This window comes from Gracilinanus agilis, chromosome 4, assembly GCF_016433145.1.
Source record: "Gracilinanus agilis isolate LMUSP501 chromosome 4, AgileGrace, whole genome shotgun sequence".
Lineage (NCBI taxonomy): Eukaryota > Metazoa > Chordata > Mammalia > Didelphimorphia > Didelphidae > Gracilinanus > Gracilinanus agilis.
Window position 1 is genome coordinate 251,766,021 of NC_058133.1, and position 20,382 is coordinate 251,786,402.

The following is a 20,382-nucleotide window of genomic DNA, read 5'->3' on the forward strand; positions in this document are numbered from 1 at the left end:
TGAGGGTGTGGACTCGAAACTACCACACCAATGCAACTACCAACAATTTGGAAATTGGTCTTGATCAAGGACACATGACAAAACTAGTGGAAATGTGCATCGGCCATGGGTGGGGGATTGCGGGGGGGTGAAGGGGAAAGGAGGAGCATGAATCATGTAACCATGTTAAAAATGAATATTAATAAATGTTTGAAAAAATGCAAAAAAAAAAAAAACAAGGAAAAAAAAAGATTAAGTAGGAGGCCATTAGGGAGAAGTGATGAGAGCACAAACTGAGGTGGCTATGTAAGTAGAAAGAAGGGAGTGGATTGTAGAGATATCATAGAGATAGAAATGTCAAGATTTTGGCAACTGATTGGATATATGGATGAAGGAGAGCAAAGAGTATGACCTGGGAAACTGGAAAGCTGGTGGTACCTTTGCCAGAAATAGGGGAGTTTAGAAAAGGAGTGGACTTGAGGGAAAAAATTGAGTTCTATTTTGTACATGTTGACTTTGAGATGGCTATGACATCTAGTTTGAAATGTCTAATAGTTGGTGATGTGGGACGTAAGCTCAGGGGAGAAACAAGCTAGATATATAGCTCTGTGAGTCATATGCATACAGTTGATAATTAAACCCATGGGAGCTGATGAAAATCACTGAGAGAGAGTGTTGAAATACCCAGAGTTATCAGGTGAATGATGAACCAGTAAAGGACCCTTTTGTTGAAAGGTCAGTCATACAGGTACAAAGAGAACTAAAGAGAAATCTCACAAAAACCTAGAATCAAGGTTACACAGAAAGTGAAGCTTGTCAGCAGGGTCAAATGCAGTAGTAAGGGCAAGAAGGATGAGAACTGAGAAAAACCTATAGATTATTGAGAGAATACTGGTAAATTAAGAAAGAGAGAGCAGTTTTAGTTGAATGATGAAGTAAAAGGGTTGAATGAGTGAGAGAAAAGAAAATGGAGGCAATGAGTATAGACAAATTTTCCAAGCTTTTAGTGGAAAAAGAGAGGAGAGATATGGAATGAGGAGATAATATTGTCTAACAATTTTTTTAAAAATATTTTATTTTTTTAGAAAGATTTTCTATGGTTACATGATTCTTGTTTTTACTTTCCCCTTCACCCCCCTTTACCCTCCCATATCCAATGCATTTCCACTGGTTTTAACATGTGTGATCAATCAAGACTTATTTACATATTATTGATAGTTGCATTTGTGTGGTTGTTTAGTGTCACATCCCCAACCATGTCTGCATCCACCCATGTGTTCAAGCAGTTGTTTTTCTTCTGTGTTTCCACTCCTGCAGTTCTTCCTTTGAATGTGGGTAGCATTCTTTTCCATAAATCCCTCAGAATGGTCCTGGGTCATTGCATTGCTGCTAGTACAGAAGTCCATTACATTCTATTTTACCACAGTGTATCAGCCTCTGTGTATAATATTCTCCTGGTTCTGCTCCTTTCACTCTGCATCAATTCTTGGAGGTCTTTTCAGTTCACATGGAATTCCTCCAGTTTATTATTACTTTGAGCACAATAGTATTCCATCACCAGCATATACCACAATTTGTTCAGCCATTCCCCAATTGAAGGGCATCTCTTCGTTTTCCAGTTTTTTGCCACCACAAAAAGCACGGCTATAAATATTTTTGTACAAGTCTGTTTATGATCTCTTTGGGGTACAAACCCAGCAATACTATGGGCAGGCAGTCTTTTAGAGCTCTTTGGGCATAGTTCCAAATTGCCTTCCAGAATGGTTGGATCAGTTCACAACTCTACCAGCAATGCATTAATATCCAAATTTTGCCACATCCCCTCCAACATCCATTACTCTCCCCTTCTGTCATTTTAGCCAATCTGCTAGGTGTGAGGTGATACCTCAGAGTTGTTTTGATTTGCATTTCTCTAATTATTAGATTTAGAACACTTTCTCATGTGCTTATTGATAGTTTTATCTGAAAATTGCTTATTCATGTTCCTTGCCCATTTATCAATTGGGGAATGGCTTGATTTTTTATACGATTCATTTAGCTCCTTGTATATTTGAGTAATTAGATCCCTGTCAGAATTTTTTGTTATAAAGATTTTTTCCCAGTCTGTTGTTTCCCTTCTGATTTTGGTTGCATTGTTTTTGTTTGTACAAAACCTTTTTAATTTAATATAATCAAAATTATTTATTTTACATTTCGTAATTTTTTCTAACTTGCTTGGTTTAAAATTTTTCCCTTTCCCATAGATCTGTCAGGTATACTATTCTATGTTAACCTAATTTTCTTATAGTTTCCTTCTTTATATTCAAGTCATTCACCCATTCTGAATTTATCTTGGGGTAGGGTGTGAGATGTTGATCTAAACCTAATCTCTTCCCATATCGTTAATTTTCCCAAAAGTTTTTGTCAAATAGTGGATTTTTGTTACAAAAGTTAGGCTTTTTGAGTTTATCATAGATAGTCTTGCTGATGTCACTTACCCCAAGTCTATTCTACTGATTCTCCCTTCTGTCTCTTAGCCAGTACCATATTGTTTTGATGACTGCTGCTTTATAGTATAGTTTAATATCTGGTACTGCTAGGCCCCCTTCCTTCACATTTTTTTTTCATTATTTCCCTTGATATTCTTGATCTTTTGTTCGTCCAAATGAACTTTGTTATAGTTTTTTCTAATTCAGTAAAAAAGTTTTTTGGTAATTTGATAGGTATGGCACTAAATAGGTAAATTAATTTGGGTAGAATGGTCATTTTTATTATGTTAGCTTGTCCTACCCATGAACAATCAATGTTTTTCCATTTGTTTAGATCTAGTTTTAATTGTTTGGAAAGTGTTTTGTAGTTGTGCTCATATAATTCCTGTGTTTTGTTTTGGTAGATAGATTCCTAAGTATTTTATATTGTGTAGGGTGATTTTAAATGGTGTTTCTCTTTCTACCTCTTGCTGTTGTGATGTGTTGGAGATATATAGAAATGCTGAGGATTTATGTGCATTTATTTTGTATCCTTCAACTTTGCTAAAGTTGTTGATTATTTCTACTAGCTTTTTAGTTGATTCTCTAGGATTTTTTAAGTAGACCATATCCTCTGCAAAGAGTGATAGCTTAGTCTCCTCATTGCCTATTTTAATACCTTCAATTTCTTTTTCTTCTCTAATTGTTACTACTAGTGTTTCTAGTACATTGTTAAATAATAGAGGTGACAATGGGCATCCTTGTTTCACACTTGATCTTATTGGAAAGGCTTCTAATTTATCCACATTGCATATGATGCTTGTTGATGGTTTAGATATATACTGTTTATTATTTTTAGGAAAGGTCCTTCTATTCCTATACTTTCTAGTGTTTTCAATAGGAATGGATGTTGTATTTTGTCAAAGGCTTTTTCAGCATCTATTGAGATAATCATGTGGTTTTTGTTGGTTTGCTTGTTGATATGGTCAATTATGTGAATGGTTGTTGAACCATCCTTGCATTCCTGGTATAAATCCCACCTGATCATAATGAATAACCCTCGTGATCACTTGCTGGAGTCTTTTTGCTAGTATTCTGTTTAAGATTTTTGCATCTATGTTCATTAAGGAGATTGGTCTGTAGTTTTCTTTCTCTGTTTTTGATCTACCGGGCTTTGGGATCAGTACCATATTTGTATCATAAAAGGAATTTGGTAGAACTCCTTCTTTGCTTATTATGTCAAATAGTTTGTATAGTATTGGAGTTAGTTGTTCTTTGAAGGTTTAATAGAATTCATTTGTGAATACATCAGGCCCTGGGGATTTTTTCTTAGGGAGTTCTTTGATGGCTTGTTCAATTTCTTTTTCTGATATGGGATTATTTAAGTATTCTATTTCTTCTACTGCTAATCTAGGCAATTTATATTTTTGTAAATATTCATCCATCTCACTTAGATTGCTATATAATTGCACAAAATAGTTTTTAATGATTGCCTTGATTTCCTCTTCATTAGAGGTAAGGTCTACCATTTTATCTTTGATACTGATGATTTGGTTTTCTTCTTTCCTTTTTTTAAATTAGACTGACCAGTACTTTTGTCAATTTTGTTTGTTTTTTCAAAGTACCAGCTTCTAGTCTTATTTATTAATTCAATAGTTCTTTTACTTTCAATTTTATTGATTTCTCCTTTAATTTTTGTAATCTCTAATTGGGTCTTTAGCTGAAGATTTTTAATTTGTTCCCTTTCTAGTTTTTTAATTTGCATGCCCAGTTCATTGATCTTTGCCCTCTCTAATTTGTTAATATATGCACTCGAGGATATAAATTTCCCGAGTAATGCCTTAGCTGCTTCCCACAGAGTTTGGTATGATATCTCATCATTGTCATTCTCTTCAATGAAATTATTGATTTTTTCTATGAATTCTTCTTTAACTAATTGATTTTGGAGAATAATATTATTTAATTTACAATTAGTTTTTGATTTACCTGTCCATGTGCCCTTACTAATTATTATTTTTATTGCATTATGATCTGAGAAGGTTACATTTATTATTTCTGATCTTTTGTATTTTTTTTGTGATGTTTCTATGCCCTATTACATGGTCAATCTTTGTGAATGTACCATGTGCAGCTGAAAAGGTGTATTCCTTTTTCTCCCTTTTTATTTTTCTCCACATATCTATTAATTCTAATTTTTCTAGGATTTCATTCACCTCTCTTATCTCTTTCTTATTTATTTTTTGGTTTGATTTATCTAGATCTGAAAGAGGAATATTTACTTCTTCCACTAGTATGGTTTTACTATCTATTTCCTTCTTGAGCTCAGCCAGTTTCTCCTTTAGGAATTTTGATGCTATACCATTTGGTGCATACATGTTGATTACTGTTATTTCCTCATTGTCTATACTGCCTTTTATCAGGATGTAATTATCTTCCCTGTCTATTAATAATATCTATTTTTACTTTGGCTTTGTCAGAAATCATGATCACCACTCCTGCCTTCTTTTTCTCATTTGAAGCCCAAAAGATTTTGCTCCAGCCCTTGACCTTAAACCTGTGTATGTCTGCCCGCCTCATATGTGTTTCTTGTAGACAACATATGGTAGGATTTTGGTTTCTAATCCACTCTGCTATTTGCTTCCGTTTTATGGGTGAGTTCATCCCATTCACATTCAGAGTTATAATTATCAGTTGTGTTTTCCCCAACATTTTGTTATCCTCTCCTAGTTCTACCCCTTCTTCTTACACTATTTCCTTTTAAACCAGTGGTTTGTTTTAGACCAGTCCCCCTTGAACCCTCCCTCGATTTACTTCCCTTTCTACCCCCTCCCTTATTATTCCCCTCTTTTTATTTTTTAAGGCCTAATGAATTCCCTCCCCCCTCTCTTCCCTTCCCTTTTTTGACCTCTACTCCCCTGCTCCCCTTGGTTAATCCCTTCTGACTTTCTCAGGAGGGTTAGATAGAATTCTATATCCCAATGGATATAGATACTGTTTCCTCTCAGGGTTAATTCTGCTGAGGGTAAGGTTTAAGTATTACCTCTTAATGCTCTCTTCCTTTCCTTCTTATAATAGTATTCATCCCCTCCCCTTCCCATGCCCTCTTTGTGTGGTATAGAATATTCTATTTTTCTTATTCATTCAACTTTCTCTTGATGCCATCTACTATTCACCCCCTTCTTCCCCCCCCATCTCATCTTAGACCATTTAGTGCTCCAACCTCTCTCTGTGAATAATTCTTCTAATTACTATAATAGTGAATTCAGTTTTTGAAGATTACACTTATTTCTGCATATAGGAATACAAATAATTTGATCTTATTAAAGCCCTTAAAGAGGCAAATTTAAAAAAATAAGAGTTTTCTTACTTTCCCTTCTGTTTCTTATTTACCTTTTCATGTTTCTCTTGGTTTTTGTGTTTGGATATTGAACTTTCCATTTTTAGTCCTAGTCTTTTCTGTGCAAATACTTGGAAATCTTCTATCTTGTTGAATGCCCATACTTTCCCTTGGAAGTATGTAGTCAGTTTTGATGGGTAGGTGATCCTTGGTTATAGACCCAGTTCTCTTGCTTTTCTGTATATCATATTCCAAGCTTTGTGGTCTTTTAGTGTGGAGGCTTCCAGATCCTGTGTGATCCTGATTGGTGCTCCTTGATATCTGAATTGTCTCTTTCTGGCTTCTTGTAATATTTTTTCTTTTACTTGGAAGGTCTTGAATTTGGCTATTATATTCTGGGGGTTGTCTTTTCAGGGTCTAGTGTAGAGGGTGATCTATGGATCCTTTCAATGTCTATATTGCCCTCTTGATATAGAACTTCAGGGCAGTTTTGCTGAATAATTTCTTTTAGTATGGAGTCCAAATTTCTATTAATTTCTGCTTTTTCAAGAAGACCAATGATTCTCAGATTGTCCCTTCTAGACTTGTTTTCTTGATCTGTCAATTTCTTGTTGAGATATTTCATGTTTCCTTGTATTTTATCAGTCTTTTGACTTTGCTTTATTTGTTCTTGCTGTCTTGAGAGATCATTGGCTTCTAATTGCCCAATTCTAGCCTTTAGAGACTGGTTTTCGGCTATAATCTTGGTTTTCCTTTTCAATCTGGTCTGTTTGGTTTTTCAAGGCTTCCAGCTGGTCATTTCTGGTCTTCAAGTTGCTTATCAATTTATTTGATTTCTGAGCCTCACTTTCCAATTGCGAAATTCTGCCTTTTAAATTGTTATTTTTTTTTTTTGCCAGATCTCTTCAATCTTTCTCATAATCTTAGATTTGAACTCTTCAAGAGCTTGTGACCAGTTTTCATTTTTTTGGGAAGGTTTGGATATGATTACTTGTTCATTCTCCTCTGTTGTTTGCTCTGTTGTCTGAAATTTTTCTGTGTAAAAGTTGTCGAGTGTTAAAGATTTCTTCTTGATCTTTCTCTTCTGGGGTTCTTGTGTCTGGCTTGCCATTGTTAGCCCAGTGCCCTCTCAGCTTTATCCTCACGCCCAGGGTCTGTCTGCGTTCTTTAGGCTCCTGAGGTCTCAGGTTTAGTTGTTCTCAGGGTCAAGCCTCCTGGTGGTCCCCTTCTTGTTCCTCTGCTCCTTTAACAATCTCAGGGTGCTACTTCCACAGTCATGCTCCCCTCTGTGCTGGGTCCCCACCCAAGGTCCGCACCTGGGCTCAAGGTCTGTGTTCAAAGTCTGGTTCTTTAGCCTCTTGGGGTCTTATGTCTTGCTGCTCACAGCAGCAAGCCCTGGTGAGCTGCCAAGGACTTAATGGATGCCCCAAACTTGCTCTAACTCTTGTGCGCTGGCTTTGGCACTGTAGGTGGTGTGGGGGGAGGGGATTGCTCAGCTCGCTTTTTAGTGAGAGCTATTTCATCCCTTTATAGCAATGAAATGTCCCGATCCCACATACCTTCAACACTGCACCCTGTTGTGGGGTCCCTTCGTTCGTCTGGATTTGTTTTTATGTCCTCTTGAGGAGTTCTGTATGCGTGGTTAGGAGAGGTTAAGCAGCTGCTTTTTACTCTGCCACCATCTTAACCCAGAAAAAGAATTTTTTTTTTAAGGATGGAGTAGACTTGGGCATATTTGAAGGAAGGAGGAAAGGAACCAGTATCAAACACAAAATAAATTTAAATTAAATTAAATTAAAAACCAGTATTAAAAACAAAATCCAGGATCAAATACAAAATTCCTTCATATCCTAGCCCCTGACTCCCTTTCTAGTGGTTTATTTTTTTGTTGTTGTTGTTGTTTGTTTTTGAAACCCTTAACTTCTCTGTATTGGCTCCTTGGTGGAAGAGTGTTAAGGGTAGGCAGTGGGGGTCAAGTGACTTGCCCAGGGTCATACAGCTGGGAAGTGTCTGGGGCCAGATTTGAACCTAGGACCTCCCATCTCTAGGCCTGACTAAATCCACTGAGCTCCCAGCTACCCCCCTTTCCAGTGTTTTTATACCTGCCCCACACCCTTTGATCCAATGGCATTGGCCTCCTGGTTCTTCCAAGAACAATATACTCTATCTCTCTGAGCATTTCTCTGTCTGTCCCACATACCTAGGGGCAGCCAGGTGTCACAGTGGATAGAATGCCAGACCTGGAGTCAGGAAGACTCATCCTTCTAAGTTCAAATCTGACCTCAGGCACTTAATAGATGTGTGACCCTGGGCAAGTCACTTAATCCCATCTGCCTCAGTTCCCTCATTTGTAAAATGAGATGGAGAAGGAAATGGCAAACCCAGTATCTTTGCTAAGGAAACCTCAAATGGGGTCATGAAAGGATCAGACATGATTGAAAAATGACTAAACTACAATAACCTCCATGCCTGAAATGCTCTCCCTCTTCTTTTCTGCCCACTGACTTCCCTGGATTTCTTTAAGCCCTGTCTAAAATCCCATCTTCTACAAAAAAGGTTTGCCCAAACTCTTTTAATTCTAGTGCCTTTTCTCTCAATTATTTCCTATTTATCCTGTATATAGTTTGTTTGTCTTTAACTTTCATTAGATTGTGAGTCTCTCCAGGGCAAGGACTGTCTTTTGTCTCTTTTTTTGACCCCAGTGCTTAATGCAATTCCTGGCATATAGTAGGTGCTTACCAAATGTTTGATAGGGAGAGATGTTCGATTAGAGAGGAAGGGATATTTGAAGGAATAAGATGTTAGAAAGTATGAAAAGGGATGAGATCATATCTGACACCATATTCAACCAGTTATCAAGTCCTGTTGTTTTTACCATTGTTACTCTGTCATATATATCCCTTCTCTCCTTTGATACTCCAGCAACCCTAATGAAGGTCCCTTATAGCCTTATGGCTAGACTACTATCTGCTTTATTATTTTTTTAAATCCTTACCTTCTGTCTTAGAATCAATACTAAATATTGGATCCAAGGCAGAAGAGTGGTAAAGGTTAGGCAATGAGGTTTAAGTGACTTGCCTAGAGTCACATAGCTAGGAAGTATCTAAGGTCAGATTCGAACCCAGAACCTCCCATTTCTACTTCTGGCTCTTTATCCACTGAGCTACCTAGCTGTTTTTCTAATAGCTTTATGATTAGTCTCCTTGCCTCAGGTCTCCCAATTCTAATGCATCTTTTATTCAGGTGTCAGTTTGATCTTCCTCACACTAAGATCTGACCATGTGACCTCCCTATTCCCTAAGTTCCAATGGTTTCCTTTTACCTTCAGGATCAAATACAAAATCTTCTCTTTGACTTTTAGAGTCTCTTCCTACATTTCCAGTCTTAAACCTTACTCCCCTCTGTGTACTCTCTGATCCAGTAACTCACTGGCTTCCTTGCTATTCCTTGAGTGTGACACTCCCATCTCCTGCCTGGCTTCCTTCAAGGCCCAGCAAAAGCCTCATCTTCTTCAAGAAGCTTTCCCAGGTTTCCTTAATCTTTCCCGCTTAGGCATCCCATCACTTGACCTGTATGTACCTTTATTTGTACAGAACTGTTTGCATGTTGACTCACTCATTAGAGTTCCATGAGAGAAGGAGCTGGCTTTTTTTGCCTTTCTTTGAATATCCAGAGCTTAGTACAGTGCCTGTTACTTAATAAGTACTACTTGCCTGACAGACATTAGAGAATTTGGCTTTGAAAAGGAGAAAGGCTGTCTTATCAGACACTGGGAGAAAGGAGGAGAGAAGGATACTAATCAAGCGAGTTTAAGATTAAAGTGGAGAAGAGGGAATTCATAGTGAAAATTTTCTTACATTTTTCTCATTAAAAGAAGATTTAAGAGGGGGTTAAGATGGCGGCAGAGTAAAAAGCAACTTCTTGACCTCTCCTAACCCACGCATATAGGACTCCTCAAGAAGACAACAGGGTGCAGCATCGGAGGTTCGTGGAAACGGGGCATTTCCATGCTATAAAGGGGTGAAACAGCTCCCACGAAAACACGAGCGGAGCAACCCCCTCCCCCACCCCACACCATCTACCGCACCAAAGCCCAGCACACGGGAGTAAGAGCAGGTTTGGGGCACCCATTGGGTCATTGGCAGCTCACCAGGGCTTGTTCCTGGGAGCAGCAAGACTTGGGATCCCCGCCCCCCCCCCCGGGAGCCTGAGGAACTGGCAGACTCTGAGCGCAGACCCTGAGCCCAGGTGCAGGCAAAGGGACTGACACAGGCGCCGGCTGAGGCACGGATTAAAGCGTGGACTGGGGAGTGGACGAAGGGGCTGATCCTGAGTGCAAGAGCGGACCTTAAGTGGGGACCCAGTGCAGAGAGGTGCTTGACTGCGGAAGCAGCTCCCTGAAACTGTTAAAGGAGCTTCAGGCAAAAGAACGAGCAAGGAGACTACCAGGAGGCTTGTCCCAAAATAACTATACCTGAGACCTCAGGAATATCTAAAGAGACACAAACAGATCCTGGGCGTGAGCATAAAGCTGAGAGGGAACTCAGCTTACAATGGCAAGCCAGAATCATCAGGAAAACCAGAAGAGAAAGATGAAGAAGAAAAAACCTTTAACACTTGACAACTTTTACACAGAAAAAATCCAGACAACAGAGGAAACAGTAGAGGAGAACAAACAATCCAAACCTTCCCAAAACAATGAAAATGGGTCACAAGGTCTTGAAGAGTTCAGATCTGAGATCATGAGAAAGATGGAAGAGATCTGGAAAGAAAATAACAGTTTAAAAGGCAGAATTTCACAATTGGAAAGTGAGGCAAGTAAATCAAAGACCAGAAATGACCAGATTGAAAAGGAAAACCAGTCTCTAAAGGCTAGAATTGAGCAATTAGAAAAAGATGCCCCCAAATCAAAAGAATTAATAAGCAAATTGGAGACCAAAATCAAACAGCTGGAAAACAGGTCAGACCAAACTGAAAAAGAAAATCAAAAGCTTATAGCAGAAAACCAGTCTCTAAAGACAAGAATTGGGCAAGTAGAAGCCAATGATCTATCAAGACAGCAAGATCAAATAAAACAAAGTCAAAAGACAGATAAAATAGAAGGAAACATGAAATATCTCAATGAGAAACTGACAGATCAAGAAAACAGGTCTAGAAGAGACAATGTGAAAATCATTGGTCTTCCTGAAAAACCAGAAATTAATAGAAATTTGGACTCCATACTAAAAGAAATTATTCAGCAAAACTGCCCTGAAGTTCTATATCAAGAGGGCAATATAGACATTGAAAGGATCCATAGATCACCCTCTACACTAGACCCTGAAAAGACAACCCCCAGAATATAATAGCCAAATTCAAGACCTTCCAAGTAAAAGAAAAAAAATATTACAAGAAGCCAGAAAGAGACAATTCAGATATCAAGGAGCACCAATCAGGATCACACAGGATCTGGCAGCCTCCACACTAAAAGACCGCAAGGCTTGGAATATGATATTCAGAAAGGCAAGAGAACTGGGTTTACAACCAAGGATCACCTACCCATCAAAACTGACTATATTCTTCCAGGGGAAAGTTTGGGCATTTAACAAGATAGAAAATTTCCAAGCATTTGCACAAAAGAGACCAGGACTAAATGGAAAGTTTGATATCCAACCACAAAAATCAAGAGAAACATGAAAAGGTAAATAAGAAACAGAAGGGAAAGTAAGAAAACTCATATTTTTTTAAATTTGCCTCTTTAAGGGCTTCAATAAGATCTAATTATTGGTACTCCTATGCGGGGAAATGTTATGTATAATTCTCTGTAGTGAACTCTGTTCACCATTATAGCATTCACTATTATAATAATTAGAAGAATTATTCATAGGGAGAGGTTGGAATGCCAAATGGTCTAAGATAATATGGGTGGGAAGGAAAAAAGGGGGATGAATAGTAGAGACACTAAGAGAATCTTGAAGGAATAAGAAAAATAGGATATTCTATTACACACAAAGAGGGCATGGGAAGGAGAAGGGATGAATATTATTATAAGAAGGAGAGGAAGAGAGCATTAAGAGGTAATATTTACACCTTACTCTCAGTGTAATTAACCCTGAGAGGGAAGAATAGTTATATCCATTGGGATATAAAACTCTATCTAGGGGCAGCTGGGTAGCTCAGTGGAGTGAGAGTCAGGCCTAGAGACAGGAGGTCCTAGGTTCAAATCTGGCCTCAGCCACTTCCCAGCTGTGTGACCCTGGGCAAGTCACTTGACCCCCATTGCCCACCCTTACCAATCTTCCACCTATGAGACAATACACCGAAGTACAAGGGTTAAAAAAACAACAAAAAACTCTATCTAACCCTACTGAGAAAGTCAGAAGGGATAAACCAAGGGGAGCAGGGGAATGGGGAGGTCAAAAAAGGGAGGGGAGAAGGGGGAGGGAATTCATTAGGCCTTTAAAAATAAAAAGAGAGGAATAATAAGGGAGGGGGTAGAAAAGGAAGTAAATCAAGGGAGGGGATAAGGGATACTGGCTGAAAGCAAACCACTGGTTTAAAAGGAAATAGTTTAAGAGGGGATAGGAATAGGGGAGGATACGAAAATGTCAGAGAATGCACAACTGACAATTATGACTCTGAATGTGAATGGGATGAACTCACTCATAAAACAGAAGCAAATAGCAGAATGGATTAGAAACCAAAATCCTAGCATATGTTGTCTACAAGAAACACATATGAGGCGGGTGGACATACACAAGTTTAAGGTTCAGGGCTTGAGCAAAATCTTTTGGGCATCAAATGAGAAAAAGAAGGCAGGAGTGGCTATTATGATTTCTGACAAAGCCAAAGTAAAAATAGATATGATTTAAAAAGACAGGGAAGGTCATTACATCCTGATTAAAAGCAGTATAAATAATAAAGAAATAACACTGCTCAATATGTATGCACCAAGTGGCATAGCATCCAAATTCATAAAGGAGAAACTGGCAGAGCTCAAGAAGGAAATAGACAGTAAAACCATAATAGTGGGAGATCTAAATATTCCTCTTTCAGATCTAGATAAATCAAACCGAAAAATAAATAAGAAAGAGGTAAGAGAGGTGAATGAAATCCTAGAAAAATTAGATTTAATTGATATGTGGAGAAAAATAAATAGGGACAAAAAGGAATACACCTTCTTTTCAGCTGCACATGGTACATTCACAAAGATTGACCATGTAATAGGGCATAGAAACATTGCAAACAAATGCAAAAGAGCAGAAATAATAAATGTAACTTTCTCAGATCATAATGCAATAAAAACAATAATTAGTAAGGGCACCTGGACAGGCAAATCAAAAACCAATTGGAAATTAAATAATATGATTCTCCAAAACCAGCTAGTCAAAGAAGAAATCATAGAAACAATCAACAATTTCATTGAAGAAAATGACAATGATGAGACATCCTACCAAACTCTGTGGGATGCAGCCAAGGCAGTACTCAGGGGGACGTTTATATCCTTGAGTGCATATATTAACAAATTAAGGAGGGCAGAGATTAATGAATTGGGCATGCAACTTAAAAAATTAGAAAGCCAGCAAATTAAAAATCCTCAGATGAAAACTAAATTAGAAATACTAAAAATCAAGGGAGAAATTAATAAAATCGAAAGTAAAAGAACTATTGAATTAATAAATAAGACTAGAAGCTGGTATTTTGAAAAAACAGATAAAATAGACAAAGTACTGGTCAATCTAATTAAAAAAAGGAAAGAAGAAAACCAAATTGACAGTATCAAAGATGAAAAGGGAGACCTCACCTCTAATGAAGGGGAAATTAAGGCAATCATTAAAAACTATTTTGCCCAATTACATGGCAACAAATATAACAATTTAGGAGATATGGATGAATATTTACAAAAATATAAATTGCCTAGGTTAACAGCAGAAGAAATAGAATACCTAAATAATCCCATTTCAGAAAAAGAAATTGAACAAGCCATCAAAGAACTCCCTAAGAAAAAATCGCCAGGGCCTGATGGATTCACAAGTGAATTCTATCAGACATTCAAAGAGCAACTAATCCCAATACTAAACAAATTATTTGATATGATAAGCAAAGAAGGAGTCCTACCAAATTCCTTTTATGACACAAATATGGTACTGATTCCAAAGCCAGGGAGATCAAAAACAGAGAAAGAAAAGGATAGACCAATCTCCCTAATGAACATAGATGCAAAAATCTTAAATAGAATACCAGCAAAGAGACTCCAGCAAGTAATTAAGAAGATCATCCACCATGATCAGGTGGGATTTATACCAGGAATGCAAGGTTGGTTCAACATTAGGAAAACCATCCACATAATTGACCATATCAACAGTCTAAAAAACAAAAATCACATGATTATCTCAAAAGATGCTGAAAAAGCCTTTGACAAAATACAGCACCCGTTCCTATTGAAAACACTAGAGAGTATAGGAATAGAAGGACCTTTCCTAAAAATAATAAACAGTATATACCTGAAACCATCAACAAGCATTATATGCAATGGGGATAAATTAGAAGCCTTCCCAATAAGATCAGGAGTAAAACAAGGATGCCCATTATCTCCTCTATTATTTAACATTGTACTAGAAACACTAGCAGTAGCAATTAGAGAAGAAAAAGAAATTGAGGGTATTAAAATAGGCAATGAGGAGACTAAGCTATCAATCTTTGCAGAGGATATGATGGTCTACTTAAAAAATCCTAGAGAATCAACTAAGAAGCTTGTAGAAATAATCAACAACTTTAGCAAAGTTGCAGGGTACAAAATAAATGCACATAAATCATCAGCATTTCTATATATTTCCAATACATCACAGCAGCAAGAGGTAGAAAGAGAAACACCACTTAAAAACACCCTAGACAATATAAAATACTTAGGAATCTATCTACCAAAACAAACACAGGAAATTATATGAAAACAACTACAAAACACTTTCCAAATGAGTAAAACTAGATCTAAACAATTTGAAAAACATTGATTGCTCATGGGTAGGACGAACTAACATAATAAAAATGACCATTCTACCCAAATTAATTTACCTATTTAGTGCCATACCTATCAAATTACCAAAAATCTTTTTCACTGAATTAGGAAAAACTATAACAAAGTTCATTTGGAATAACAAAAGATCAAGAATATGAAGGGAAATAATGAAAAAAAATGTGAAGGAAGGGGGCCTAGCAGTACCAGATATTAAACTATACTATAAAGCATCAGTCATCAAAACGGTATGGTAGGGGGCAGCTGGGTAGCTCAGTGGATTGAGAGCCAGGCCTAGAGACAGGAGGTCCTAGGTTCAAATCCGGCCTCAGACACTTCCCAGCTGTGTGTCCCTGGGCAAGTCACTTGACCCCCATTGCCTACCCTTACCAATCTTCCACCTATAAGTCAATACACAGAAGTTAAGGGTTTAAAATTTTAAAAAAACAAACAAAAAAACAACGGTATGGTACTGGCTAAGAGACAGAAGGGAGGATCAGTGGAATCGACTTGGGGTAAGTGACGTCAGCAAGACAGTATATGATAAACCCAAAGAGCCCAATTTTGGGGACAAAAATCCACTATTTGACAAAAACTGTTGGGAAATTTGGAAAACAATATGGGAGAGATTAGGTTTAGATCAACATCTCACACCCTACACCAAGATAAATTCAGAATGGGTGAATGACTTGAATATAAAGAGGGAAACTATAAATAAGTTAAGTGAACACAGAATAGTATACTTGTCAGATCTCTGGGAAAGGAAAGATTTTAAAACCAAGCAAGAGTTAGAGAAAATTACAAAATGTAAAATAAATTATTTTGATTATATCAAACTAAAAAGCTTTTGTACAAACCAAAACAATGTAGCCAAAATCAGAAGGGAAATAACAAACTGGGAAAAAATCTTTATAACAAAAAACTCTGACAGAGGTCTAATTACTCAAATATATAAGGAGTTAAATCAATTGCATAAAAAATCATGCCATTCCCCAATTGATAAATGGGCAAGAGACATGAATAGGCAATTTTCAGGTAAAGAAATAAAAACTATCAATAAGCACATGAGAAAGTGTTTTAAATTTCTAATAATTAGAGAAAAGCAAATCAAAACAACTCTGTGGTATTACCTCACACCTAGCAGAATGACTAAAATGAAAGAAGGGGAGAGTAATGAATGTTGGAGGGGATGTGGCAAAGTTGGCACATTAATGCATTGCTGGTGGAGCTGTGAACTGATCCAACCATTCTGGATGGCAATTTGGATCTATGTTCAAAGGGCTATAAAAGAATGCTTACCCCTTGATCCAGCCATACCATTATTGGGCTTGTACCCCAAAGAGATCATAGATAAACAGACTTGTACAAAAATATTTATAGCCGCGCTTTTTGTGGTGGCAAAAACTGGAAAACGGGGGTATGTCCTTCAATTGGGGAATGGCTGAACAAACTGTGGTATATGCTGGTGATGGAATACTATTGTGCTAAAAGGAATAATAAACTGGAGGAATTCCATGTGAATTGGAAAGACCTCCAGGAACTAATGCAAAGTGAAAGAAGCAGAGCCAGAAGAACATTGTACACAGAGACTGATATACTGTGGTAAAATCAAATGCAATGGACTTCTGTACTAGCAGCAATGCAATGACCCAGACAATTCTGAGGGATTGATGGAAAAGAATGCTACCCACATTCAGAGGGAGAACAGCAGGAGAGGAAACACAAGAAAATCAACTGCTTGAATACATGGGATGATGAGGACATGATAGGGGATGGAAAGTACCACACCAATGCAACTACCAACAATTTGGAAATTGGTCTTGATCAAGGACACATGACAAAACTAGTGGAAATGTGCATCGGCCATGGGTGGGGGGAGTGCGGGGGGTGAAGAGGAAAGTAAGAGCTTAAATCTTGTAACCATGTTAAATTTTCTAAAATATAAATATTAATAAATGTTTAAAAAAAAAGAAGATTTAAGGTCCTCAGTTGAAAGGGTGGGAGGCAGGGGGAAGTAGTAGAATGGAGGAGAGAAAATAAAATTTGGACTATTTAATATGTGGAATGAAATAGGGAATCAGGGATGGGGACTCTGACAGGTAGAATATGAAATAATTGAGGAAACAAAGGTATGAGTTTCTATGCATATTGGTTTATTAAGCAATTCATGACAATTGCATAATAAATTGAGATCAAGCCTCCTTAGCTTGGCACTGAAACCCAAATACAGGGAGAAACAGATTTTTATGCATTAAAAGAAAATAATTAACAGGATATAAACTAGTTTACACAGTTAGGTAATCTGATTTCTCTATGGAAAAATGATATGAGGCTTTCTGGGTAGGGAGGGGGAGAACGTACTGGTGCAGTTTCCTGAAATCAGAAGAGGTGTCCCACTTCCCCCACTTTCCCCCAAGTGTCTATATTCACTCAAAGGAACAAAGAAACATTAATTAATTGACTGATTTGGAGCTAGTTTTCAGATAAGGAATATAGGTGACTTGAGATGTATAAATGTGAGAAAACTCTTTGCATCAGCCTTTTCATATGACTAGATTTTTTTATCAATATAACCTAGGTCTCTAATTAGGAATCTCTAAGCAATAGTAGTGCTGGTTCAGCTTTCCAGCCATGTAGGCCTAGGTTCGAACAATGCAATAAAGTTTCCTCACAATTCCCATAATTGAATAAAGTTTTCTCACAAAACAGAAATTGGGCTAGATCCATAATTGAATAGAAAGGGAATTGAGCTAGTTCCAGACTTGAGTTACAAGATGGAGTAGTGGTTCACTCAATTCCAACTACCACTTCAGGGGCAGCACTTTATCCACTGTACCACCCAGTTGTATACTTGACACAGAATAGGTGCTTAATAAATGTTTATTGTTATTGTAACTTGCAGGAATGGAGTCAGGCAGGGTTTCCATCTACTGTGGGAATCAGGTATGAATAAAAAGATTGCCTTGCTGCATTGATACCCCAACTAAAGTAAGCAGGACTGTGTGACTTCCTCTAGCTCTAGTCAGCATGTATGAAAAGCTAGCTACCCCTAGATAGGTTTATGTATAATCCTCCCTCCTTTTACTCTATATTTGGAAATGCCTATTTTAATTTGATGATTAAGTTCAGAATAAAAACATATTTTAAGAAAAGAATATAAGTTCTTTGAGGAGAGGGCTTATATCACTTTTGTATTTGTATCCCCAGTACACAGAATACCGTCTAGCACACAAGCTTATCACTGTATGACACTGGGCTTAGGAAAAAGAAAAGATATTTAACAGGACAAGGCAGAATGTGTTTTAGTAGCTTAAAGGAGGGAGAAAACATGGTGAGGTGGAATATTCCAGGAAAGTTTCATGTAGGAGGTGTACCTTGAGCGGGAAAGATGGGGAAAATATGAACCAGGGGAGAAGAAAATGTGATCAGAGGTACACAGATGGAAATATGCAAGGCAAAGTCAGGGAAACTTTGAGTTTGACTTAAGAGTCATGATGAAGAAATAAGGTGGAAGTTAGATTGTGGAGGGCCTGGCTGAAGAAATTTGCTTTCATTGTGAGTAAGAGAGTAGTCTTTGACACTATTCATATAGGATTCTGGTAGATGTTTTAATTTTTTAGTTGTTTTAGTTCCCAGGCCTCCATTTTTTGCTGAACCATCCATCTTTCATTTTCTCCCCTACCTCTGAGAGCATATGTTCTTCTTAGGCCTTCTCTTGTTTTCCATTTCCCTCTCGTGACTTGGTTCCTTTTCTTCCTTGTCTTTTCTCCCAAAAGGGAGTGTGAGAGGCTAGGGAGGTTCAGTATAATTCTCTCTCCTTTAATCTTTCCCCTCAGGTATTTGTGGGATGGTGACTATCTCCTGGTATGCCGCTAATATCACCCGTCAGTTCTTTGACCCCATGTATCCTGGGACCAAGTAAGTATGGGAACTCTTTTCTATGATTCTGTTTGTCTCCATGTTCCATACCCAGCCACAAAGTTTCACTGCCCTGTTCCATTCTCCAACTGTCAGGTCCTGCCCTCCTATGCATCTATAAGGACTGCTCCCCTTTTCAGTTCCCCTCTTTAGCATTGGCCCCAGAGCTCCATACATTCAACAATTCCAGTAGGCAAACTTTTTAGAAACCAAGTACCAAAACTGCAACTCTCACACCATATGTGAACTTCCCCCTTTCACCAGACAGGGGAGGGAGGAAGAGTTTCCATTGGGCTGCTTGGCAGAGGGGTGGGTGATGTGAGAAATATTCTTAGGCACATGTGGAGAGGGGGAGGGGAGCAGCCCCCTCTGGCACATGTGCCATAAGTTCACCAACACAGATATTCCATCCCTGTGCTGTTCCAGGTATGAGCTAGGCCCTGCCCTGTATCTAGGCTGGAGTGCCTCCCTGATATGCATTCTTGGGGGTATCTGCCTCTGTAGCCACTGCTGCTGCCCACCAGAGAGTCCCTCGAATAGGTAAGCCTCAGGAAGGGGCATGAGAGGGAGGGGGCACAGATAGGGAAGCTATGGAGGAAGGGAAGGGACCCCATTGCTTAACTCTTGTCCCCATCTCTCTTGCAGTGCTCCACTACCCTACAAGGCTCCCTTGGCTGTACTGCCCCCAAGGACTTCGGAGGATAGTGAAGTCAGCTTTGGCAAATACGGGAAAAATGCCTATGTATAGAGAGACTTAGGTGGTAGCTTCTGCTCTCTTCTATTGCACCAGTTTGGAGAAAACAGGAGGAGAGGGCATGAGCTACCTAAAATCAGACCCACTCCTAGAACTTTGGCTCTGCCTTGGTTCCGAGCAAGTTCCAAGCACTCCAAACCCCTACAATTACTCTAGCTCTGCCACCAGGCTTCACCCTGAATTTCATGTCCCACACCTTCCTCTCTGGCCCTGAACTATTGGGCAGCTTTCTCCCCATTGCCTCTTTCCTTGGTCAGTCTCTGGGAGAACCTATGGGATTGAGTTGGGGGGGACCACTGAGTATGTGTATTTTGTATAAATAAAAGTTTATATTGCAACCACAGTTAAACTAAGGGATTCATGGGGGGTGAGAGTGGAGTAGCAGTGGGGTGGGGCAGCACACTGAGAAGGGTGGAGAGAGCCTGAGGGAGGCAAATAGGAAATTGTGGGAGCATAAGGCTTGTATGTGTGTGTGACACACAGACAAACACATACACACTCACAATGGGTCTATAATCAGAAAAGTTTATATTCCAACTATAGAAAGTAACCACTTCTGTGAAACTCAGTTCCTTCATCTGTAAAAATGAAAATACACTTGAACTACTACTTCACCTTGTGAGGATCAAGTGAAATAGGCACTTAAAAAACTTCTAACAACTGTATAGTGCTAAATAATAATGTCAGGTGTTATTGTTGATCAGAAGAAAGCCTCCAATTTCAGACTGAACTCAAATAATTGATTTAAGAAATTAGAAGATGTATTTTCCTTTTTTTCTTTTATTTAATTAAGAAAAATTTCCCATGTTTACATGATTCATGTTCTTTCCCTCCCCTCCTCTCACCCCCCCTCCTATAGCCAACATTCAATTCCACTGGGTTTTACATGTGTCATTGATCAAGACCTATTTCCTGTTATAGGGGACTTTTAAGATGTAATGTGGGGATTAGGAAA

The 20,382-nt window shown here is 38.3% G+C and overlaps 1 protein-coding gene across 1 annotated transcript in view; it reads left to right on the forward strand.

The window, feature by feature from the left end:
• The window catches only part of CLDN15 (claudin 15), a 41,195-nt gene extending 21,425 nt beyond the window's left edge, over window positions 1–19,770 (forward strand). The window contains exons 3-5 of the mRNA XM_044673286.1: window positions 18,592–18,673; window positions 19,100–19,213; window positions 19,319–19,770. Coding sequence (XP_044529221.1) covers window positions 18,592–18,673; window positions 19,100–19,213; window positions 19,319–19,421 — 299 coding nt within the window. The 3' untranslated portion in view covers window positions 19,422–19,770. The remainder of the gene's footprint in view (window positions 1–18,591; window positions 18,674–19,099; window positions 19,214–19,318) is intronic.
• Window positions 19,771–20,382: the final 612 nt, after the last annotated feature.